This window comes from Tachypleus tridentatus, chromosome 8, assembly GCF_004210375.1.
Source record: "Tachypleus tridentatus isolate NWPU-2018 chromosome 8, ASM421037v1, whole genome shotgun sequence".
NCBI lineage: Eukaryota > Metazoa > Arthropoda > Merostomata > Xiphosura > Limulidae > Tachypleus > Tachypleus tridentatus.
In genome coordinates this window covers 90,520,394-90,539,562 of record NC_134832.1, presented here as the reverse complement: position 1 = coordinate 90,539,562, position 19,169 = coordinate 90,520,394, and the positions used below count along the sequence as shown (strand labels likewise).

The 19,169-nt window shown below is 33.9% G+C and overlaps 1 protein-coding gene across 9 annotated transcripts in view; it reads left to right on the top strand.

The window, feature by feature from the left end:
* LOC143222918 (RNA-binding protein Pasilla-like) overlaps positions 1 to 19,169 on the top strand; it is a 61,046-nt gene that overhangs the window by 28,719 nt on the left and 13,158 nt on the right. For 3 of the 9 annotated variants that reach the window (XM_076450108.1, XM_076450107.1, XM_076450109.1), the window contains exon 2: positions 14,917 to 15,301. The exons of 5 other annotated variants lie outside the window; for them this stretch is intronic. Coding sequence is in view for 1 of the 4 variants with exons in the window: in XM_076450101.1 (XP_076306216.1) it covers positions 17,605 to 17,706 (102 nt within the window). In the remaining 3 variants the exon portion in view is untranslated. Of the gene's footprint in view, positions 1 to 14,916; positions 15,302 to 17,604; positions 17,707 to 19,169 lie in introns of all 9 variants that reach the window. One more of the 9 variants, XM_076450101.1, reaches the window with a different exon arrangement.

Sequence of the window (19,169 nt, the reverse complement as noted above, 5' to 3'; positions counted from 1 at the left end):
TTCAGGAGGCTAGTGGAACTTACATTTGGAGGTTTGTAATTGATTTTTGATCACATGCTTCCATGTGGAGCTGAGAGCCTGAAGTGGGCTTGAATATTAGTGGTGGGATTATTTGGTTACATAGTACATACAGAAGAATTATACAGATAAGCTGTGAAGATTGAAGTTATCAAAGCTAACCCCAGACTGAAACAAGATATAAAGTCCACAGCTCTTTAGATTTTGTATCATATCATTGAGAGTTTATGGCCAGTGTTTCCAAGTTAGCTGTACAATTATCAGCATTGGCTTGGGCTGATATAAATTTAAAGGATGTAGGAATCTAAATTTATGTTTGTTTCTAAAATGTACTTTGGTTGAAGCACCAATTCTGGTTTTAGGACTCCTCATTTATCCGGGGTACTAATGCCGGAGCAGTTTTGTTAAGGTACAGGTGGGTATGGAGTATGTAATCATGTATGAAAGACATAGACAACAGCAGTGATGTAAGTTAAAAAATTGATAGTGGGTGTAGTATATATCAAATATGAACAGTATATCCATGACAGGAAGTTCAACATTTAAGTGAGTCATGTATCACTGATGTGGCTGATGAACTTCATAAAGCTGGAATGCACAATTGCTTGGTGGATAATGACAATGTTGTACAATATTGCATATGTTAGAAGTACTGAAATGCCAACAAACTATTTCATCAGTTTGTGATATCACTGAAAGCACAGGCCCCTTGTATCATACAGTGATCAAAGCCAATGCATCAACAGTGACAATTAACCATACAAGGTATAACAATCCTGATGGTGGATGCACACCACTAATGACCAGGAAGAAAGTACAGGAGGAGTGGTTAAAAGGCCCACATGTAGGATATACGTATATTACTTACGGTGTAATAAGATGAAGTTTGACCATCACAACCTGGCAGATAATTTACTGGCATATTTGTTCAGTGATTATGAAAAGTAAGTTCCTGTTATAAGTTATGAAACCTCCAAAATTAGAAGATTTTAGTTTTACTCCTCTTTATTAATAAAACCAACACAACTTTTTCAATCAGCCACTGGTAGAAGAACTAAAATACTTTAACAATTGACTGGAATGCTTGTTGCCAAGATTTGGTGCTGGTACATATGTCACCAGATGGAGATTTTCATTCATCACCATTGTTGCCATGGGTTCTGAAACAGTAGTTTTAACTTTGGTAGCTGCAATGGCAGAGATGCCAACCATTATGATTTGAGCACAATCATTATGATTTCGGTGTATACATTACGACTATAAGCTCATACAGACAAATATTACAACTTGTTGCAACTCCCAAATTATTATATATTATATAGGCCCATACAATATACTGATAAATTGTTCCCCCAGGGCTTGAAGAGGGTGAAAAGAAAATTTCTAGTGAGATACAAATAAATTTTAATAATAAATGACATAGTCCAAATGGCTACTTGTGCTTGAAATAATAAAAAATATTTGTATCTCCGATGTCTACCAATTATTTGAGTGCGGTGCTTCTCTATACTGGGTACCTGGGGGAATCCATAGTTACGTCATCAGTGCTTGTCAGCCAAAGAGCACTCATATAGATGGGTATTTCTTGTTTTCTAAGCGGCATAGAAGCACCAATCCAAACATTTAAAAGATAGGGAAAAGAAGAGGCCTCATTCACCAGATTGTCTTGTTTCTGGCAAATCTAAAAGGACTAAAACTGTGAATGAAAAATTTAGGAAAGAGTATAGTGCAAAATATCTGGTCATTGCATCAAAAGTCAGTGACAGTCATGCGTTTTACAGAGTTTGTCACATCGATTTTTTTTTTGGGGGGGCATGGCGGGATAAACGATTGTTCCAGACATACAAAATTGGCATCACACCAACAAAAGGGTGAGGTGAAGACAAAAACGATGCAGATAATGACATTTGAGTAAGAATTCAGAATATGAAACTATAAATGCAAAAATGATGTTCATGCAATTCATCATTGCTCATAATTTACCCCTAGCTGTAGCCAATCTTGCAGGACATCTATTCAGAAAAATGTTCCCAGACTAATGTAGCAAAAAAATATGGCTGTGCTAGAACCAAAACTAAAGCCATTGTACAAATGTTGGGTTGTAAAGATGACAAAATGATTTCAAGTATACTTACTAACAGTGTTTACAGTTTAGCCACAGATGGATCCACAGACATGGATTGTTCAAGCTTTTCGACCACAAACTGATAAAGAGGAAAATTCCATGGGAAAACTGTCTTAGTTTTTCTTCAGACAATGCCTCAGTTATGTCTGGTATAGGTAAAGGTGTGATGGGACACATCTCAAGATGATAGCCTAGCATTTGTTTCATGGGCTGTGCCTGTCACCTCACAAATGTTGCTGCCTATAAAGCTTCCAGAGAACTGCCCTGCCCAGTTTCTGGTATATTGATAGATATCTACTATTTTCTGGACAAAAGTGCTAGCAGAAAACCTTTCAAAGAGTTTCAAGGATTGTATGACAAAGAAACAAGAAAAATTCTACAACTTGTTAACACCAAGATGGCTATCACTTGGGGTGTGCCTCAACAGAATATTGGACATGTGGAAGCCATTGAAGAAGTATTTTCACTGTGAAAAGGAAAAACTAGATTTAAAAAGATCTAAACGTGCAGCTCAGTCAGGCAGCAAGACTTTAACAGTCAGGATATCCTCTCAGCCACACAGGGACACAAGACAACAGTCTCCAAAAGCAGACAAAGAAACATTTGATATAACTCATATCAAATATGATATATATTTATATGTTTAGGCAGTCTGACCTTGAACTAAAAAAAGAGACAGTCAATGAAAAATGAGAAGAAAATGAAAGCTAGCAAGGAAGTAACCAAGAAAAGTTATGTGCAGAGCAAGTTAGGTAAGTTAACAGTTTTCTTGGACAACAAAATAAACTTGTTATTTTGTCTTTTTCTTCAGTCTGCAATTCCTCTATTTGAGCAAGCCAATTTGATATTGCAAAGAGAAGAACCTTGCATACACATTATGCATAGAACTCTGATTACACAAGTTAAAAATATGCTTGTTAGATACATCAATCCAGAATATCTTGAAGGCAACATCACTGAACTTGACTACAACAATGAATTCTTACACATATCTGATGAAGCAGTTTCTATTGGAAATGCTGCCAAGGAATACATTGTTAAATATGAAAAGGACCTGGACCTGATCAGCTTCTTCACCAGTGTCAAGAAATACTATATTGCAGCTACAAATTACATGATGAAACATTTCCTTCTAAATGATGAACTTCTGATTTACGCAGAGGTTGCTGATCCAAAACTGAATGTCAGCAAAGATTTCTCTTCTCTGCACTTCTTCACAGACAGATATCCTGTCCTTGTCAATACACATGAGCACAACACTATTGACAAGTTGGAAGGGCAATATTTGAACTATCAACTTTCCCAGAAACTGTCCGTCAGTTGAATGTTGACAAGTTTTAGGTTCAGCTGTCTACAGTTAAGGATAGAAATGGCAACCAGAAGTTTGACATTCTGTGTAGGGTTATGCTTGGAATTCTTACAATCTTCCATTCTAATGCTGACAGTAAAAGAATATTTAGTTTAGTGACTAAAATCAAAAGCAAGTTCAGACCAAACTTGAGCACCTCAGTTTTGAGCAGCATTATAACACACAAGATGTGTATGCAGCCAAATGGACGATGTTGTTGTAACTCCCAACCATACAGAGACATTCTCATGAAAGCAAAGGCTGCAACAGCTGCAAAACTATTGCAATAAGTGTCATAAACATGATATAAACTAGTCCTTACACAAAGGCTTTTTCTGCTTACCGTTTGTGCATGTTCAATGTTGTTTTACCAGTATGTTTGTTACTCTGGACTAAATAAAAGACAATTACAAAAGAATTTTTTGAAATTTATTTATTAAATACACAAAACAGTCATAAATGAGCAATCTATTGCAGTAATAAATAATAATAGTTATAATGATAATATAATAATAAACAGCTTGGAGACATTGGTCAGGCCTAGTAGCTGCAAATGATAAAGGGCTCTGTCTACAATCATTACGCTCAGTCATTTGAAATAGTTGGCATCTCTGCAATGGCAACCAAGCACTCCTGGATGTTTGTATCTGAAAATATCCTTCAGTAGTTTGTTGACCAAGACCTGCAAGTTTATTGTACAAGGATGTTATATCATGTTGCTTCACGAAAAACAAAAATGTTACAATTTTCTTTCTCTGCATTCTAGGAATTTTGGAACCTAAAGCTTCATGTGGAGCATAATTTCTCTGTTGGGTTTAGAATGCAATCCAGAGAATTCTGTGTACCAGGTGTTATACCCCCCAACTTGTACAGCAGTAAGTCTATGGATTTACAATGCTAAAATCAGGGGTTTGATTCCTCTCTGTGGGCTCAGCAGATAACCTGATGTGCTGTGCCATAAGGAAACACAAACCAGGTGTTATTGGGGGGGTCAGCATCCTCTGCTTGCTGCAACTAGTAGCTCATTGTTAATAAGTGATTCTTATATAGAGTTAACAGATCTAATAAGCCAGGTTCAATGACCCAAGACTTAACAAACTGTAATTAAAACATGTGTAAAGGAAAAGATTAAAATTAGAATTCAAAATAATAAATGTTAACTCCACTAGAAAGTTGAAAAGTGAAGTAAACAAAACATACCTATGTGAACAATGTTATGTTGTCGTCTAGTGGATTATTCTTTAAATGTTTATTTTGTGCATTACAACATTTTTATGTAATCTAAAATATGAACAATGTCTGCAACAAATACATTTAATTCACAAACAAAACATCTAAAGCTGTTATCAAAGCTCACAAACTGGAGTTGTTTGAGGAGCTACTTTTAAATCTACTAAATAAAAATAAAAGTTTAAACAGAACTGTAAAAGGTTTACAGTCACACCTATCTGTTGCTTAAGTTATTTTTGGAAACCTTATCGCCTAGAAAACAACCTGATGCAGTGTTAAGTCGCATTTAATTCTTAAGGATAGTCTAACTCTCTGATCTATGTTTTCAATTATGCCATTTTGAACAAAACTGTAATTTTCTCGTGATGTATCTTCTGACCAAAGTAGAAGAACAGAATGAAAGCCCTAACAATTTTTCTTTGACTAATAACGATAGCATAATATACCTATACATGTTACATCACATGATATCAGCTTTATGTAATGAAAGTTTTAGAATTTAGCTCCAATTTTGATCAACTACTAATAACTCCCTGATGATTGCAAAATGATTGCATAAAATTCTTGATTTATTGACTTGAATGATTTTTATAAAATCCAGATCAAACCAGTAACAATCTGACAAACCTTTTTGAACAACAACTTGGTATAATGGTAAATAGTCAATAATACACATTGACTATTAAATAACTGTAAAGCTGGAATAATACATATCATTTAGCTAAAGGTTAATAATGGCATTTAAGTAATTTCCTTTTTATTTCTCTTTGTCAAGAAAAAATGTTAATTTCTTGACATGCCTCTAGCCATCCTGAAATTCAAAATATAAAATACTTGCAACTTTTAAGTAACTGATTTGTTTTCCTTTACATTTACAAGCTGTGCATTTTCACAAAATCCAGTACTTATTCAAATGTAAATAAATGTAATTTCACAGATGTGTATAAACAGCATTGCTTCTTTTTATTATTATTTTTTTTTATAAGTTGAAACAAAATCAACTTTTTGGGCACAATGAAATATAAATATTTTGAATTATTTCAGCTGACTAATTGTGGGTAATGCACTTATCAGTTTGATTACCAGAAGGGTGGGCTGGGTGTAGCCTTGTGGTTAGTGTGCCCTTGCTGCTTATTCTGCACTTGCATTGGATGCAGTATAAGAGTAAAGGTCGTATTCCATTATTCAGAGCCTTGTATGACCTGGGGGGTTAGGGCACTCAACTAGCAATTTGCAGAATGCGGGTTCAAATGCTCCTCCCACCAAACACGCTTGTCCCTCCCAGTCATGAAGATGTTGTGATGTGTCGGTAATTCTCACAATTTGTTGGTTAAATATGGTCCGAGAGTTGGAGGTGGGTGGTTTTGATTAGCTGCCTTCCCTCTAGTCCTTTCACTGTTAAATTAGGGATGGCTTGCACAGATATCTTTGGTGTGGTTTTGCACAGGATTCAAACCAAATTCGCTACTCTATTAGAGTAGCCGAAAATTTTCTGTAAGTGCCGTAAACAACTGCCTTCCTCGTATGTTTTAGTCTTATCAGTTCAAAATTACTGACGGGTACTGCAGATAGCCTTTGTGTAACCTTGAGGGAATATCCTGAACAAACGATCATTATAACGGATAAGTTCCTCTTTACAGGAACAAATATGTGAATTTTTTTTAGTCTTTCAGGTGGTATTCTTCAGTGTGAAGGTTGCTGTACTTTCTAGGTAATATGCCACAGTATTTGATAACAGTGACTGATTTGGGGTAAAAGCACTCACGGCAACCCTGATATTAGCATATGTCAGAAATGGTGTATGGCAATTAACGGAAGAGATTGAAAATTATATATCCCTACAATTCTCAACGTTCGTATTTATAGATTGTTTTTATTATTTTTATATATTTTTTAGATTTAAAAACAACGTAATTTCTAATAAAGGTTTACCATTAGTATTAGTAAAACGACATAATTTAACAGCTTGTTAGCACAGTTATTGAATTTTGGCAATCATTGACGAAGTGTATATGTGGAGAAAGTTTTTTATGGTAACTTCACTATTTTTATTTTTTAATGTTCGGTCATAGTGTTCTTGTGGTCATATAAATCTTGAGTGTTTAGTATAATCTTTTGTTCTTTGTTTTAACACCAGTTGGAGATTGAGCTTTACATAAGTTTTTCTTTGTGCCTGAAGATGTTTTACAGCAAGGCATACTCTGAACCGACCCCTTTGTATTTACGTTTCGTTTGAGTATTCGTAATAAACTGGGGTCAGGCAGAGTAGATTTAACGTACATTATTTACGTGTATACAGACAGGGGGAATTTCGTCTGTTGTTTAAGCGAGAGAGGAATCTAATCGATAAGTCGAGCTGACGATTGCTCAAGCTAAGTATGAAACCTCGTGTTTAACTTGAATGTAGAAAGTTCGTGCCAAGCCTTACAAAGTTACAGTGCCACGTTTGCAAAATGTTCACACTCGAGATAGCGTCAATTTTTCGTCAAGGTAAATTTGTTGGCTTTGTACTATAAATATATTTAACATTTATATGAGTCACACAAAGTACTTTAGCAGCTCAGTTGTGTTTTTGAATTCATCCTTGTTTCATAAGTGGTGGAGTTAAGAAGGCTGCTTGGAAGGAGTCACTACTTTTAAGTATTCGCAGCATTGTACAGTAGTGTGTTGTCTGTTAGCCAGTCGGTAGACACTAAAATGACGTAATTTAAGGGACGCTTAATGTTTCAGTTTATACTGTCGTGACGTCAGTAAAATGTGCCCTTGTCATGAATCACGAGAAACATTATGCACTCTACAGGATACAACACAGCACAACATATGAACTTCAAAAGTAAAAAATAAAAATATTTTTTTTAATTTTGGTTTTATTTACTCTTGAAACAAAACACTTTAGTGGGGGAGTACTGCGGATGTACATCTAGTATATGTGTTGAGATTTTTTAACATGATTTCTATAGATATGAATCGGCTTAAAATCACAAAGACTAATTTGCAGTAATTTCTTTATGAGCTGTAACTTTGTTTGGGAAGACATCAGAACTTTTATGTAAACAAGATTTGTGGCTGCTAACCGATGTACTCCTTTTATTGTAGATTTTTCGCAGCAAAATATTTTTTCAGTCATTGTTCCCGGCGGATCAACAATAGGTTTACTTACAATGCAAAAATATAGAATTCAATTCCTTGCGGTGGACACAGCTTAGATAGTCTATTATAAATATTTCAAAAGCTATCCTCAACTATTAAGTTAGCTTTTTAGATGACATCCCAGGACTTTATTTCAAAACGACACTAATAGTGACGTTTAGTGAACAAATGACTTTATAGAAGATATTAACCAAAACTATTTAAGAAGAGTGTTTACATATTTCTGGAACATTGTTGCAATTGTTTCCTCTGTGGTTAGATCGACCCAATTATGTAATGTCTCGTCATTGATTCTTTCATTTTTTCTTTTGTTTTGTTTTTAGTTAGTTACTCGAGGCCCGGCATGGCTAGTTAATTAAGGTACTCGACTTGTAATTTAAGGGACGCGGGTTCGAATTCCCGTCACATCAAACATGCTTGCCCTTTCAGCCGTGGGGACATTATAATGTAACGGTTAATCTCACTATTCGTTGCTAAAAGAGTAGCCCGAGAGCTGGCGGTGGATGGTGATGACTAGTTGCCTTCTCTCTAGTTTTACGTTGCTAAATTAGGGACGGCTAGCGCAGATAGTTCTCGAGTAGCTTTGCGCGAAATTCGAAAACAAACCAATACTTACTCGAAAAGTAATATTTAACTGGTGTGTTTTATTTTTAAGATATGTTATTTCTATTTTCAGAAAGATTAATATTAAGTTTTATAAGATTTCGCTTCTTTTGTTTACAAAAAAAAATCTTGTGTGCTATATTTAGAGTTCGATGGCTCCCGATATCCGCTTGTTCTGTCCACTGCGATGAAATGAAATAAATGTTTCTTGGAATAACTGTAAACATGGGGATGTTTGTTCAAACTATACTGGCTGTAAGTTTATGGTTCTCACAGAAGGTGATATGGGTAATTTATTTTGTTCTGTCATTTACCGCTAGGTGGTAGTATACTACAATATAATATTATTAGTTTGAATAATAATTAGAAGCGCTTTCAAAGCAAGTAACTAAAAATAGTTTGAATTGTTTTCACTTCCACGGTTAATTACATTTTGTTAAGATAATTAATACCAAACTATTCCTTATGAAAAACAATAATTCGTTATGGATGTTCGTTTGTCTTGTTGAGCACCTGAGTCGTTTAGAAAAATGTGATAGGTTTAAAAATGATTTTAAAAAGTATGCTAAACGTTCTTTAAATTATGTGTAAAATAGTCTTAAGATAACGATACCATGCTTGTGTATTAAATAGTACATTGCATGCAAATTGTTGTGGAGTTGTGGAAGTTTCGTGATTGCAGATTTCTATAACTATCGATAACGATAATAAAAAAAAAAGTAAGTTTGACTTAACAAAACGATTATATAATTCTTACAAATAAATATTGAAATCCGAATTTCGTCTTTTCTTGTTGAAAGTGTAATGTTTGGTTGAAATCGAGTCAGAGTAATTTCTGGCTTAAGGAATAATTTGATGTAGCATTTAACACAGTCCTTTGAGTGGCTTATCCTTTACGTTACGAATCTACATTCTACAGTTTAATACTGACTGGTGTTGGGCATGGTTCATTGATTAATGTGGTTCACGTCACGCTACCGCAACATCGCATTCTGCACAAAGGAGCTTTATACGAGGGCTGTTCAAAAAATACGCGGACTGTTTGAATTGCGCGGCTCCAGTTGGTTCCAGGGGAATCCGCTTGGTGTCGCTAGGTTTGCACAGATCAGCTGATTACGACGCCATTTCCCGATTGCAGATATCTTCATTTGTGTATTAGCTACGCGGTTTTAAGTGAAGTGCGATTTTTTCGGTTGGCGGATTTCAGAATGAATGACCTGAAGGAGCAACGACTTGCTGTGAAATTTTGTGTCAAACTTGGAAAATCTGCGACTGAAACTTTTGCTATGCTTAACACGGCTTACGGTGATGTTGCTATTAAGTGTATGGCATGTTTCAAGTAACATGAACGTTTTAAGGATGGTCGACAGTCCATTGAAGATGATGAGCGTCCTGGACGTCCTTTCACGTCAACTGACGACCCACACGTCGACAAAATCAACACCCTTGTGCGGGCAAATCGACGTCTGACTGTCAGGGAGCTTGCTGAAGAGTGTGGGGTATCAGTTGGATCTTGTTACGAGATTTTGACCGAAAAATTGAAGATGCATCACGTTGCTGCGAAATTCAGCCCTCAGAACTCGTGAGTTTTTTGGTCAAACACTCGATCACTGTTCTTCCCCACCCTCCCTACTCACCTGACCTTGCTCCTTACGATTTTTTCTTGTTCCCCAAACTCAAAAGACCCTTGAAAGGAAGAAGATTTGAGACGATTCCCGAGATTAAGGCAAATGCGACGAAGGAGCTGGAGGACATTACAAAAGAAGCGTACCAGGACTGTTTCAACAAGTGGAAACACTGTTGGGATAAGTGTGTGCGTTGGGGAGGAGAGTACTTTGAAGGACTCCCAGACCTGTAACTTTTAAATAAAGTACATTTTGTTTTATGACGTCAATTCGCGTATTTTTTGAACAGCCCTCGTAACTGCAAAAGTTAATATAAGGAAAGATTTGCTCAGGTAGCGTTTGTGTAGTGTCAAGTGAACTTATGAAAGATAAGAAATATAGGTTAATTTGTAAACCTCTGCCGTGTATAAACACTAATGAGCACATGTTTGCCTGATCTGTAAATCTGAAAGTTTAGTTTGCTACCTACTGCCTCAGAAACCTTATCCACCCTTTTAAGTGGGCTTTAATAGTAGTGTCAAACCCTATTCATTCAGACAAGAGTAGTCCACGAGTTTCACATAGAGATGTCTTTTTTGTTATTTGTTAGCTCAAACTGTAGGATTATGCACAGACAGTTCTTGTGTAGCTTTGCTTGAAATTCTTAGAAAATCAAAATAAAGTTTCTGAAGATAAATTTGGTAAAATTTTGAAAAACAAAGCTAAATTTTGGGCTAAAAAATTTTCATATGTGTATATTTAGATTATTTTTCAGCAACTGAATCGTTTGCAGAAATTAAATACGTGATGTGATACAACCACAATATATATAAAATTGTGATCATATGACATTTAATGTTGATAAGTTATTGATTTGATGCAAAAGTTTTAATCAAAGTATCTAACTACAACATGTATGTAGAAATCTTTAACAAGAAACATTTTTGGATTACAAATTCCTATAGATTTTCAGTGTGGAAATACCTCACTTTTAAGTTGTAATAATGTAATTGCTTATTATTGTAAAGCATTACATTTTTAACATTAGGCCCCTGCCAATACAGCACTAAGTCTCCAGATTTACAATGCTGAAATCAGAGTTTTGATTCCTCTAGGTGGATACGGCATATAGCCCAAGAGCTGCATACATCTCCTTAAAGATCTGCAGTTTACCAACCCTTGGCTTAGTATAAAAATCAGAAATTTTCACAGATAGAAGCCTTTTTAATGTTAATTTGGATGAACTGAAATATGTAGGTTACCAATTTTCATTTTTCAAGGAAGGCTCAAAATGGGAAATGTTAATATCCTTTCATAAGGTTTAATATGTATCTGCATTGATAAGGAATTGCCAAGGATTGGAATTCATGAAATTGAGGTTGATATAAAAGGTATTTAATATATTTGTTCCCAAAATGTTTTCTTGCTTATAGTTTGAAACTGATCATACTAATAGTTACAGCTTTGAACACTGTGTATTTTTGCAGTATATTTTGTAACATACTTTATATACAATTGCTTTCAACAGCTGTTTGATTTCTGGAATTATTCAACTTGACATTTGCATGACAGTCTTAATAATCTAAATAGTAAAAAGAGAATTATGTAAACTGGATCTTCATACATACTGAACTATCAGGCTGTCACATTCCACTGTGCTGTAATTGGTTGTTTAGAATTAAACAAATATATTAAAATTGAAAATCTGGCATTGATATAAAAAATAACAACAATATTTACAAACACACTCATATTTTTGGAACAGAATATTAAGACAAACATTAGGAAACTTTATTTGTCTTCAGTCATACATAGTCTTCAGAAGAATAAGACTGAGTAAGACACATGGAAGTGTAAAACCTTTCTAGTGTCTTGATACTACTAATATTTTGTTTGAAGCTTAAGGTTTATATTTGTTGTTAATTAGTTTAACGTGCATAGCACTGTGTATCTTGACTATAGTTAGTATCAAAACTTATGAATAGAAGCTGATTTAGACAATAAAGTTGGCAAGTTTTTGTAACTTAGAATCCAAAATGTAAGTATAGGAGAAATTAAATGTTTAGTTAGTGTTAGATAAAAGCTGTCTTGTTGAGACTGGTTTCTGGTAGAGTCAGTAGTAATGAAGAGTGTATTAGAATTATACAACACTTTGATCTTTGGCTTTGTTATTTAAAAAAGAGGTTGAATTAAATAAAAAAATAATTTATGATTTTTAAATATCAGAATTTTAAGGAAAGTTTTTTTTTTTTATTACTTTCTTAAATTTTTGTCACGCAGTACCTCTACTGAGTTTAATTTTGATTGGGCTGGAGAGAGGCAGCATGTTTTACACAGGTACCATACTACAAAATAAGCTTTTAATGGTGAGATTCCTACTTTTTGTGTGTTTCAGTATGTAGAGAACTGCACTAGAAATTTTTGCAACATCATTTCTGTGGAAACCTTTGTGCTTTTATAAATTTGAAAATGTTGATGATAAGTGAGTGAAGAAAGTTAAATTATGCAGTATATTTTTACTATATGTCCAGAAATTTAATTAATGTATTTTGCTGAAAATGAATCAAATAATCATTAAAATAAAACTGTCAGTTTGCTATCAGTGGTATGAATATCATGGACAAAGTAAAATTTTACAAGATAATGAATTATTGCATTTGTTAAACCAGTGTTGTATATGCATTTCCTCATTTACTATATCCTAAAAGTATTTTTAGTGGGCCACAATGGGCCAGGCTGTTTTGTATGTATAGAATATTTGTTTCAAGTTCTTTTCAGTGTGCCCAAAAGTTTTATTTGTTTTTGTTTAAAACAATTCCAATAGTGTTTGAAATTTCTATATCTTAAGTTTAATATCACAGTACTAGTCTAACTTGTAAAATTAAAGAAGGATGTATTACAATATGTCAATCACACTGTATCTCTTACATACAGAGCCACCAAGGCTTTTCACCCCATACCAGACTTATCAGGATAGTGGGAAATTGAGATTATTCATATTATCAAATTGCATTAATAATAATTGTTGTGGTGCACACTAATTAAGTTGGTGAACAGTATTATTAATTTTTAGTAAGTCATAAATTGGAAGCCTTTCAGTGGCTGAGAGATAAGTCTGAAAGGTTATAACACTAAACATTGAGTTTCAGTACCTATAATGAACACAACACAGATAGCCCATTGTGTTGCTTTTTGTTTAACAAACAGAAAAGAAAAATCAAATGATGATGACATTTTTTGTGTTATGCTGCACATTTAAACCTCCTACTAAAACTCTGTTTATCTTGGATAAGGAAAATAATGTAAAATTTAAATGCACTTATATGTGACCTCAGGTGAAATTTCTTGTTCTAACTGTTATTTATGTATTTTAACACCAGTTATTTATTATATAAAGTAGACTGCTGAATGTTATGACTAATGTTAGAAAAATCAACATGTTTAGTTGGCTTAAAGTATTTTTAAAAAGTTTGTTTTCTGTTAAATGTATGAAATGTAGCTTTATGCTTGTGTTGGGTAAACAAGCAGTATACAAAATATTTATCTTAAAAAATGTGAGTAAAGTCTTGTTCACAAAGTTCCAACAATTGTCACACTTAAATGCATTAATATACATTTATGTCTAACATGCACATAACAAGCTTTCAACTGTAATTATCTTATTTTGAACCAATGTCATATTGTCAAGGATTGTTCTTAATTTGCTCTTTCTAAGCTAGTATCATAATATCTTCAGAAGAATGTTAAAACCCTTAGGTCATATGGTGTATCAGTCATTTGTTCAAGTGTCAGTTGAAGATATTTGTTTTTAATATTTTGTATCAGTGGAGCAGCAAAGGGACATTTTAACCCAGTAGAATATAGAGGTATCTTTAAGGCAAAGTTCATTCCTTAAAAACAATGGCTCAAAGGGCACTTTGCCACTTTAGGAAAAGTAATATTCCACCATGAAAACTACAGGTTATGAAGATATTCTCATGGATCAGGAACAGAGTAATCTCTGTTTCCAAAGGTATGCTGATCATTGTATCTCGCTGATGGTTAGTTGAGGCTTTGTATGTGCCACAAAAGGTGCACTGATAGTGAGATTAAATTCTACTTTCAGCACTCATAATGACTTATGAATTTTGTGTCACACTGTTTAGTCTGATACTTTCAAGCAGCATATGGATCTAATACAGATAGGACTACAACGGGAAATATGTCCCCTTGATGAGGATAACATTTTTAGTGTTTAGATACACATTTTTTCAGTTTTCTACTATAAATATGGAATAGGTTTTTGTTGGATAAGTAAAATGGCCTTAAAATTTAAATGAGGAGAGTGCATACTTAGGTTAACTCAGGTTAATTTTCTTGATCACACTGTGGTTAGGTACAAAGTGTATGCTGAGTTTCTATCATTCAAAGATTGGTCCCAATCCATTACAAAATGGGAAAACTGGAGGTTTTGTGTTGTATTATTGATGATGCATAGTCAAATTCTCCTATAAAATTGTATGGTTTTCTGCTGTAACCTAAAACTGAAAGGTTATTGACACAAGCTTTATTTGAAGCTCTGTATAATGAAAGTGGAACATTATTTTTGTCAATAGGGACAAGGTTGAACACTTAACACTTTGTGCTGTCATTTACTAATCACTCCTATGTGTAAATAATGCATGATAAACAATTTCTTATAAACATTGTAATTATTAAGAACTCCTACCATTACTGTGTAGGAAATTCACTATGCATCACTGAAATAACTTATAAAGCTCAGTGCTTTAGATTTCATAATCACAAATTGAATCACAATATTTCAACAGCATGATAATGGAAACATCTTGTCTTGTCAGATGGAGAGAGCATGTCTGCTGAATGTGTAGATCTGGATGTTACACGGCAGTTAAAGCATTGAAAATAGTAACTATTCACCATACTGTGGTTAGATTCTCTGAAGGATGACACATCATTCAAGCAACTGAATAACCCAGATGTGAAGCAAGATTAAGCCTTTGTCACATATATGGGAATGCAGTGCAGATGTATACAATACTTTACACTTATATGAGCCATTACAAATGCAGGAGGGTTTCAGTGGTACAGCTGATGTTCCTTACACATCTTAGGCAGAAGATAGTTCAAACTCTATATGATGTAGTGACTGCAGACCATCAGATTGCATTTTCAAATTTCTACTAAGTACAAAAGTGTTTTTCCAGACCTCATTTGTATTGTTTGGTAAGTACTGCTGCAAACACTTTACTTTGTTTACTTTGAGAGCTATCCAAAGAAGAAATGAAACTTGTAAGCAAAACCTCTGTTAAAGAGTTCTAGCTTCTTTTTACAGAGAATAGCCCTGGATATAACTGGTCCTTTCCTAGAGATTTAAAAATGTAATCAGTATTTTCAGATAATTATTGTAAGTGCTTATCTGTTGATTTATTGTAATAAAGCCATTGCTATGTTTGTTAAACAGTGGAAAAGTATGCTTAGGAACATTTGGAGATGATTTGGCACAATGGTGTATTCAAGCTGTCAAGTGTGTTATAAAGCTTGTGGATCTAAAAGAATACGAGTAGTAGCCCTAGAAACTTGGTGTTGCTTACATGTTCACTGCATGGAATTAACTTGGTGTTAGTTTGTCTGCTCCTTTTCCATTTTTAGACATCAGAAACAAACTGTAACAAAAGTATATTGAACTTGTTGATGAGTTGAAGTTTAACAGAAGTGATGAATCTCTCATGCACTAATTGAATCAGGGATTCTTGAAGATGTTAAATCAGAGAACAGAGAAAGCACTGATTTATGAACTCAACTGATGAGGAAGAAGCTGATAGCAATACAAATTTGAACATCTGCAAAGAGTCAGATGGAAAAGTGATTTGACTTTTTTGATAAAAGACCAAATTGTTAATCCTCAATTGTATAGCCTTCCATTAATCAACAGTTGCATGATTGACTGATTAGTGTCTGAAAGGAAGTAGTGGTCTTTAATGTCCAAACCACTGAATAATGGTTCACAATAAGATGCAATCCAATATTGTGAAATAATTACTTGATTATAGAACAACAAGGACAATTGAATGGTTGAAACATTTTCAATTGAAAGGGTAATTATGACACTTACTTTTGAGTTATCAAAGAATATTGGACATGATGTTTTTGGTGATAATGTCCATTTAATTAGTTGTTTTAGCATTTCTGCATTAAATTCTGTATGATGTACCTAGGTTTACACAACTAGAACAGATGATATTGTTAGATACGATACTTTGAACATTGACTCTCGTAGAATGTAGATATGATTGCCAAGGAATTGTAGTACATTTTCACAATGAAAGGATTTTGTGATACTTACCCTGTGATCACTCATGGAGTTTTACCTGGAATATCACCATATATTTGTTTAGAAATCTCCTGAGAACACTAATTGTATATGCAACTGTAAATATAAGTAGCATTTTCTCATGAAGCCATACTTTCACATAGGAAAGGCTTGTGCATAAATGCCAGATACACATAGCATGATATATGCACTTGATCAACATGAGATGAATTAAGGTATAGTAAATAACAGTAGACTAGGTCTTGTTTTGTTGATTTTCTGTATGTTTGTTTTCCTGTGATGGGCCTGTCAACTTGGATGGTATAAAAAATATTGTGATAACTCAGCTGCTGATGTTAGTAATCATATAGAACAGTACACATCAGTCTGAATATGTATTAATTTATAGCATAATTGATAGCTCAAATATTAATCAAAGTTGTGTGAATTTCTAAATAAAAAGTGTTAGATGAGCTGTGTTTGGCTTGTAATTATATATATTTTGACACTGAGAGGATTGAATTTCATGTTGAGTAGTTGGTTGTGTTATGGTATATAGCACTATTACCAAAATTAATAAATAGGAGCAATTGTTTAAGTTGCCATGATTGCTATATGGAAGGCATCAGGTTTTCTCTCGTATAGTGTTGATATAAGGTGTTGAAATATTTGTACATAATATTATACAAGTATATGTATATGGGATATTGCAAGTACTTTTATGCCAAGTTTGAATTCATTTCTGTGTATTTAATTTTGCACATGAAGAAAATCCACAGAGTACATTTGTCAGATGATAAAGGGTGCTTGATCAGATGCCACTATATGAAGTAAAACTAAGGTTACTAGCTTGTGACATATAAAAAGAAAGACTGAGAGATGTGAAGTTACTCAGTATTTTCTTTAGTGATTATAGAATAATATGTTTAATTTTAAAGCTGAAGTATTTGTAAGCTCATGGATTTCACAATGATAGGATGGAAAAAACCAGTTGGCTTAAGCTACATATAGGTAAGACATGGTATTTCATTAATGCTAGTGATTAATATCAAAGTGAAACTACTCATAGTAACTTGTCTCAAACTGAGGGAAAATATGATGTGCCAAGTCTTTTCATTCTTTTTATGTAATACATTCATTTGTCAAAATTAAACTAGTTTGTAAGCATAAAGTTTTTCTGACTGTTTTCTTTTTGTAACATTTATTGTTTATACAGATTGTTGTTTGAACACTATACATAATATGGACAGATCATATGGCTTGAAACATGTAATGTTGCTTTTACCTTCATCAAGTTGCACTAAGTTTACAGTAGAAGGTAAGTTAAAGTGAGATAAAATACTTTTGTCAGTGTATGGTGATAGGAACTTGGCAAGATGCAAGCCAAATTTTAGTTATTGGTGCAGAAATATACTACATTAGCATTTCAACAAACTGATAATGATAGGAAAAATCATGTATGTGAATAATAAACCATGGTAGTTTTCCAGAATTGAGATGTTGATATATGAAGTAGAACTGTAATTACTAGCTTGCAAACTAGTATGTTCAAAGGTGCTTTATTTTAAAAACATATCCTCTGGCAATAACACATACACTCTTAAATTCTGATCCATTAAAAACCAAATTCACCAAGCAAATTTGTCTGACCATATCCATATAAGACTGAATTCTTAAACCTTCTTACTCTTTTTGCCAGCAGTCCTTTCACATTATTTCCCCATAGTATACCAGCCAGTAAAATTCAGCTAATATACAGAATAATTTAAGGTTTTGAATGTGATCATGATTCCAGGGTTTACTCTAGTTCTGACTGTGGCTAACAAAGACTCAATGGAGAAAGAACTGCTGGCAAATCCTGCAGAAGGTATTTCTTCAGAGTATAGATATCAAGCCACTAAACCTGAATTACCTGTCTAATAACCAATTACAGACCTATCTGTGGGAACAAGTATAGCATTGCCTTGGATCTGAGTTTGCCAGCTGACCAGTCCATGCTTATCACTCCACCAGCTGTAACCTCTCGGCAAACAAGATGAAAGAAGCATCAGTGACACCCATGGTGCACTGAGTTTTTGTAACCACTTGAATGATACTTCTGCTTACCACAATACAGCTAAGACAAAAAAAAATGTACCAGGGATGAAATACACCAAACCATCTAAAAAAACCCATGAACAGTCATAACAGAGGTCTGTCATTAAAGCAGTTAATATTAAGGTATCAGCATTAGCCCTGGCACTACCAAGAGATGAAACATTGACCATACTAAACCACTTTCCCTTTTCTAAGTTTTCTACCATTACTCCCACATCTGTCCCAGACTTCAACAAACCATAATTTAAATTTCTCGTTGCCAAACTCAGACTATTAAATAGGCAGGATATTGGACCATGTGCTTGAGAGATGAAAACCAAAAGAAAAGTTGAGTCCAGAGTAAGCAAACCTTGATAGCCTAGGTACTTTGTGAGCTCCAAGAGAAGCACAGTAAGACCAAGACAACTGTTGCTAAAGCTAAGGAATTCATAAGAAAGACAAAGTAGACTAACAAAGTGTTCACTAGAGCCATGGATATTTTCTTCTTTGAGATGAAATAACATCCATTTCTAGATGATACCATTTTTTAAAGTTTTTCTTTAAACTCATCACTATAAAATTAAAAGGGTTTTACAAGTTCTTGAATAGTTACCTTTATAAAGCTGAAAGAAGTGTTTTTGTTCCTTCATAGTATTGAAACTAAAAGTATTCATTCAAAATTGAAACTATCTTCCTAGAACTTTT